This window comes from Aythya marila (genome assembly GCF_965140915.1).
Source record: "Aythya marila genome assembly, chromosome: 11".
Lineage (NCBI taxonomy): Eukaryota > Metazoa > Chordata > Aves > Anseriformes > Anatidae > Aythya > Aythya marila.
The window spans coordinates 4,414,874-4,422,236 of record NC_139052.1 but is presented as its reverse complement, the minus strand read 5'-3'; the positions used below and the strand labels follow the sequence as shown (position 1 = coordinate 4,422,236).

At 48.4% G+C, this 7,363-nt stretch overlaps 1 protein-coding gene across 1 annotated transcript in view; it reads left to right on the top strand.

The window, feature by feature from the left end:
* Positions 1-777: 777 nt before the first annotated feature.
* The window catches only part of ADAM10 (ADAM metallopeptidase domain 10), a 48,360-nt gene continuing 41,774 nt past the window's right edge, over positions 778-7,363 (top strand). Inside the window, exon 1 of the mRNA XM_082768679.1 lies at positions 778-973. Coding sequence (XP_082624805.1) covers positions 919-973 — 55 coding nt within the window. The 5' untranslated portion in view covers positions 778-918. The remainder of the gene's footprint in view (positions 974-7,363) is intronic.

Below are 7,363 nucleotides of genomic sequence, written 5' to 3'. Positions count from 1 at the left end.
GCGCGGTGCTCCCTGCGCACGGGCCTGCACAACTTTTTGGGGGAGTTTGGAGACGAAGGGCGGCTCTCCTGGGAAACCAGTGTTTTGCCCCGAATTTGTTGTTTTCCTGAGTTCCTAAAGTGGCGCGGTGCGGGAGCCGGGCTGCTGTGAGCGGGGCGCCGGCCCCAGGTGCTGGCAGAGCGGAGGAACCGCCAGGCTGGCCCCACACGGCTGCGGGACGCGCGTTTAATGAAGTAAATAAACAAAGCACCGGGGGAAGGGCTTCGGGAACCGACCGATGCCGTCAGCGGGGACTCATTGTTATACGGAGCGGACAGCGAACCGCGAGGGGCTCGGCGGGCCGGGCACGGAGCAGGGCGGCCGAGGGGGAGCGGGGAGCGGGGGGCGGCTCCGGCCCGCCCGGGGGTCGCGGCCGCCGCGCCTCAGGCGGGGCCCGCCCGGCGCTGCCCGCGGCCGTCTCCCCCCTCCCCCGCCGGGGGGCGCCGCTGAGCCAGGCTCCGGCCGCCCCGCCCCGCCCCGCCCCGCCCCGCCCCTCCCGCACGCAGGGGGCGACCCCGCGGCCCCGCCCCTCCTCCGGCGGCCGTGGCGTCGGGCGGGGGCGGGCGGAGGGAGCGGGGCGGGGGCAGCCGGGCAGGGCCGGGCCGAGCGGAGCGGAGCTGAACCCGACCCGACCCAACCCGACCCACTCGGGCTGAACGGAGCCGAGCTGAGCCGGGCCGGGCCGGGCCGCCGCTGCCAGGCGATCCGCGGGCGGCAGCGCGGCGGGGGACAAAGCGGAGCGAGGCGCGGCGCTCGCCCCTCCCTCCCCATCCCGGCGCCGACCGGGGCGGATGCGCTGTGGGTAGGCGGCGGAGGAGGAGGAGGAGGAGGAGGAGGAGGAGGAAGAGGAGGAGGCGGCGGGGCCTGGGCCCGGCGAAGATGGACCTGGCGGGGACGCTGCTCCTGCTCTGCTCCTGCGTGGCGGGCGCCGGAGGTGAGCAGCGGGCGGGGGCCGCGGCTCTCCCCGGTGCCCGCTCCCCTTCCTTGTTTCCTTCCCTTCCCTTCCCCTCCCCGGGGCGCCGCGCCTGGGCGCCAGGCCTCGGCCGCGCCGCTCCCGTGGCGGGGCCGCGCCCGGGCCCTTTCCCCGCAGCCCCGGCCCGGGACTTTCCCCGCTTCCCCCCGGCCCCGGCCCCGCCGGCCGCGCTTCCTCGGGACTTTCCTCGGCGTCCCGGCAGCCGCCTCCCCCCCCCCCCATCCCCCCTTTCCTCGCCCCGGAGCTTCCCGGAGCCTCCCCGCCGCTGCCCGTCCCCGTGCCCGGCACCAGGAAGCGCGGCGGGGGGGCCCCGGAGCGGCCCGGGGGGGGCCGCCCGCTGCTAGGCCGGGGGGGGTGGCGGCAGCCGGGGGGCTCCCGGCCCGGCGAGCGCTGCCGGGGGGCTCGCGGCTGGGTGAGGGGCTCGCTTCGGCTTTGGCTTTGGCTCTTATCGCGGCCGGGCACGCCGACGCCTGGGGCTTGTCAAAGGGATCCGGCCCCAAACCGGGCCTGCTGCGCCTTGTCAAGAGGTAGCAGGCAGGAGGGAGCTGGGGCAGGGCGTGCTGGCGGCCGAGCTGAGGTCAGTGTGGTAAAAAGCAGCGGGGCACACGGCCGGAGCTCGCCCCGCGGTGTGCGAGCACGGGACACGCACACAGGGTTTCGCTCGTGACTTTTCCCTCGTGAACTCCAGGCAGTTATTAGGGCACCGCAGGGTAACGCTGTGGGCACGCTTCTCAAGGCCTTCTTGTTTTCTAAACTAAACTGTGCTGGCATGGAGCTCGTTCAAAGGGGAATTCATTGCCCAGTTGTGAGAGTTGTTGTCACGGTTTAATTTCAAGCAGGCAAGTACGCTTTCCAGCTCAAATCATGGTAACGTGCATGTACTCCGGATATGTAGAAACAGGTTCATGAAATGTATCTTGGAAATTCATGATTAATTTTTTCTTTGAGAGAAAAATAGACACCTTCAACGTTACCGGCAGTAGGAAGTGCTCCTCACACTAACAGAAGTACGTGACTGCCAGTGCTTAGCAATATAGATCAGTCTCTAAACAAAGCTTTAACAGTGCTTGATAGGAACCTGGGAGCGCTGGCTGGTTCGCGTCTCAGAAATAACCTGTAAAGCTCTTTCCTCTTTTTGAAAGTCTAAACGTAATTATGAAAAAAAAAAATTAACTTTTGATTTAAAATCGCTTTTTAGTAATAGAATTATCGGTTAGCTTTTACTTACATTTCTAGAATTTCTTACCAACTGCAAATGTTTTTGCTGAACTATAAAGTTCTTTATTTAAACGCTTATATTCTAGGAGTACAGTATTGTCTGTGGAAAACGCAACTTCATCCTTCTTAAGTGTTACTGCAAGAACAATGCAACCTGGAAACAACTGAAAAACAGAGTCTACCTGTGCTACGTTTGTGTACGGTGCCTCTTGTGCTCACTAGTTTTACAAAGATCTAGAAGCCAAATAATAATATTCTTTGAAGATGTATAGTTTTAAGCTATATACACATGAAATAGTAATAATTTTGAAAATTACATGAATTTGTATTTTATTGAATGTGCTTCTGTATGGTGACACTAAGCTTGGAACGTTCGTCTGGGATACCAGAGTAATTCTTTCAGAAGTACTTAAGGCTTTATGCCTGTGTACCCTGTCTACACTCTGTTGTGGTATTCTTGGGGTAGTGTTAAATAATGGTAGATTAACAGAACTGATTACAACTTCAGTTCACAGTTAATAACGGATGACAAAGTCAAGATTTTTGTCTATTTTAATATTAAGATCCTACACAGCTTTTATGGTTTACTTGTTTGATGGCTCATTTGAGGAGAAAACAGTTTAATGCCTAAATGAAATCTGTTTCAATTGATCGTAAATTCGTTTACATTTACATAATTAAAAAAAAAAATAAACTGGAAAAGGAACATAACCAAAAGCAATTACTAGTGTTGCTGTACAGATGAAGTGTACTGCAATGCCTGTACTTTGATGCTTTATAACCCTCTGCATGGCTTATGGTTAGAACAGAAGAGTTATCAGTGATTAACTCTGATAGGACCTGATCGTGCTTGGTCAGGTTCTGATATTAGATAACTTCAAGGGCTGTTCTAGAAATTTATTTCTTTACTACCAGTGAATAAATACAACCTTCCTAAAAACATGTATTCCAGCTGGTCATTTTGAATGTAGTTTCACTTACATGAGAAGAAAAGTCATGCCAATTTTCTTTTTTTCTTTTTTTCTTTTTTATTATTATTAAGAAACTGGGGAAAGGTAGAATTTACCTTAAGTAGATACACACATCTGAAGTTTCTAGCATATAGTGCCTTGAATTTTCAGACTTCCTAAAAAAAAAAAAAAAAAAAAAGTGAAGTGAATCTCAGTATTTTCATCGATACCCTCAGAGTTGCTTAGTTTAGGGATCTGTTCATTGACTGATGTTATGAGTAATTTTGACATTTATAAAGCAGTCCTTAGGGGCAATATTCTCCTCAACTGTTAGGAACATGCTTCATTGAATGTTATGGAAATGCATGCAAATGTATTAAACACTACATAATTATTATCATGTCCTTTGAGGAATGGAAATAACTGATAAAATCTGAGGGTGATTTTAAGAAGTGTGGGAATAGTATTAGAAAATACTGAAAAGAAGCAATGAGACCCCCAAAAAGTTTGGAATTAACAAGTGGTCATGCTTTGCCTAGGCTGATCAGATGCTGAACGTCATTGCAAATCTATGACAAATTGTTTCCTGGTAGAGCACACCCTTCGATGTTGTTGGACTTCTGAGTTGTGTCGTAGTGGCTTGTGCTGCAGGATATCAAACAACCTATTTCCCGCTGTGCATGGGAGAAATTCAGTTTTTTTCTGGACACATGGGGGAGTTGTAGGAAGGTATTTATATGAGCTATCAGTATCTGAGAGATTAAATCTGCATCCTTGCTATAGATTGAGAAGAATACTACCCTTCATTAAAATGGCACTCAGCCTCTAGCACGTATCTGGGATTTAAAATTAAAACATTTAGGACTTTATACTGCTGGATGAGGCAGTGTCTGGCAAAGGTGATTATTTCAGAAGTGTACGTGGAAATTAAATAAAATCAGGTTTTTAAATAGTAACTTTGAAATACCATCACCCAGGAACCTAAGCCAGTAGTTTATCATTGCTTTTAGAAGGCTCGAGTGGTTCAGTTCTGCGCTATGGCAGAGCCACTCTCATGAGCTGCATCGTCTTGCCCTGGCCCTGAATTCCCATCTCTCCTTCACCACCTCTTGACGAGCCAATTCAACCTGCAAATTTAAATGAAAGAAATGACTGCTTTCCTGCCAGACATATCACCTCAGTTGGTTTGTTGTGCAGACCCAGGCCCAGCAAGGAGGAAGAGTTGAGACTTGTGTGGGAATGGGGAGAAAGAAAGGGAGAAAAAAGAAAAGAAGAAGAAGAAAAAAAGCAGACATCAGTTAGTCTGGTGGTGCCATACTAACTGTGCCTTAGATGCAAGTTTCCAGTGAAGGGGAATGATCCTGACTTGGCCTTTGTTTGCATGTGTGTTTTTTTCACCAAAAACTAACGACCAAAAGAAAATGTATATTTTTCATCCCAATTGGCTGTAGTGCCAGCACAAGAGAAGAGCAAAAATAGGATGAAAAGGGGTGGCAGGACCTGCCCTTCTTCTAGCAGTCACAAAAAGACAGCCTAGATTCATTCTTCAGTGAAATTCTTGTTGGGAGATAGATTTTAGGATTACTGGCTTTTGATGTGCTTCAGCACAGAAGTACTAAATTTGAATGTTACCTATACTTTTCAACAAGTGTCCCGTGTAAAGGGGACTTTTTTTTTTTAAGAGAAAATTCAAAACAGCTTGAAAAAATACAACGTTTCGATAATTTTATCTAAATTAAAATACTATTAATCATTCTCTTAAAGGTTTTTATCAAATGCTGGCACTTCAAATTTGCAAATCAGTGATGATGCTTGCAGTAAAGAGTTGTCCAGTAGGTTAGCTTGAGCACTGAACAATTTCTGATAGTCCAGCATGCTGTATTTTGTGTGTTTCTTTTCCACTAACAAACTTGAGTTGTATTTGAACTATTTGCCATTCTTGTGCAAGTCTTAATCTAAGCGTCTTAATATAAGCTTCACCTTTTAGAACAGTGCGTGCTGGATTTATCCACTTAAAGGACAGTTAAATGTTATCTTTTACCACGATACAGATACACATAATAGATGCTTGTGTTGCTAAATTTTAGTGCTGCTTATTACTAATCTTTGTGCATGTGGAGCGAGCTTCTATGTGAATTTCCTCCATGGTGTTTGCAGATACTGAGGTTAGTCTGACCAGCGTATAGATCTCCAGGTTCTCCTTAAACACAGGCGTGATGTTTGTCTGCCAGTTGTCAGGAACCTCCCTCTCCCAAAAACCTCTCCAATATGATAGAAAGCCTCAAAATGGTGTCAGCCAGCTCCCTCAGTGCTCTGGGATGCAGCCCTTCCAGTCCCATGGGCTTCTGTACATCCTCATGGTTTACACATTCCCTAACGCATTTCCTCAGCTTATCTCTCACAGACTGCAAAGGTTTTGTCTAAGAAAAAGAGTTTTGACAATCTTTGAAAAAAATAAACACCGTGAATGAGCAGCAAAGCCATTTAGCCCAGACCACCAAACAGCAGTTATATATAGCTGCTCAAGGTGTGCCAAGAGGCTTACAGCTCAAATCCAGTGTTGGGTACGTTTCACCCTTTGTATGATGTGCGGAGCTTAGGTAGGAGCTGAGAGGGTGTGCCTCTGACACCCTGTGTCCAGTGCGGTAGTGGCTGTTCAGGAAGTACAACAAAGTTCTCAAAGGCTGCTGAAGAGCTCTAGACCCTCACACGCAAGATTTTTTACAGGGACTATCACCTTGGGACATCTACCTAAACGTTCTGCGTAGTCTGTTTAGAGTGAGTCCCTCCTTGTATTTACTTCTAATTCCCTGAAAATAAAGCTTTGTTCTTGGAGGTTTTTTCTCTTGGGAAAAGCAACATCTAGTTTAGCAAGTCCATACATCAATCTCCTGTCAGCCTCAAAAGCCATCCCACTGCTACCCTCTGGTATCTGTATCCTGTGTTCCTGTCCTCTGCCCTGGCATTTCTCCGAAGTAAAATGGTGGCTGGTTTCACTAGGTTGCCTGGAAAGGCGTTGTGCCATCTTTGATGTTTGTTTGATGGCAACACGATACACGAAATTTGTAGAACAGCTCCCTTAAACTCCACCTGGGTACAGGTGGTTCAGTATTCCTTACTTCAGGTTTTCTGGTTGTGTGCTTATTTTAATAGAAGTCTTGAAGTCTCAATTCAAAAAACGATAGTTTTTCGATGACAACAAAATAATCACAGTAGTTCATCCCAGTTTTAGGTCTGTGTGCTTGCAGTTGTAGGAGATTCTTGGGGTGCAAGGCTCTCAGATGCTGTGATAGGCATCTTCCTTTCTGACACAGACTGCTCCAGTTAGGGGAGCTGCAGCTAGCAGCTGTACCTGCCCGGTGGGCCACAAGGAAGGGCACTAAAGTGTCTGCGGGTGCGTTTGTGATGCCTCTGGCGATGATGCTTATGTGCAGCTTAAACGCCGAGTCTGGCAAGAGAAGAATCTGAGACATCTTGTACCAGGTACTGCATGGGAAGTACAGTCATCTTTCCAGCTCAACAAACTTTTGCCGTCGGCATCCTATAAATTCGTACCTTACGGAAGCTGAGTTACTTATTGAGCTACCTTTGTGACGAGGAGAATCACTTTTGATTACTGGCTGGTTTTATTTAAAGGAGATCACAAATCGATTCAAGACTTTGGGCGCTACTGCAGTGTTACCATCATGCGTGTTTCTGGAAATGAAAGCTAACGCTCATTTGGAAACTGCTTTCAGCCCTGTCTGAAGGCCGTCTTCAGAAAGGCTCTGCAATGGCACGCGCCCTGCATGGCGGGCAGCTGCTTTGGTTTTTTAAGAGGGGAGAGTGCTTGTGGCAAGTACTTGCCATGAGGGCCTTTAAAAGGAGGTGTGGAGTTTGGGGTTTATGTTTGCATTTTGTTTTTTAGTTTGGGGGAAAGTGTGTGTGATTGCAGAATGTGTGTAACTTTGCTTTAGCAGAAGGGCTCTCTTTGTTTTATTTTAACTTTTGCTTAGCAGAAATAACATTGTAAGGCTTTTTAGTATCAACAGTCTTTTAATCTCTTGTCACATTCGCAAACTATTCTTTACTCAGCTGAGGGCAGCCTCAGCTTTCCAGGTGACCACGAGGCCTGGAGCAGGTGCAAAGTGTTTTGGGGCCTTTCAGGAAGCTGTTCTGCTTTAAAACCTTTTTCTAGGTGCCT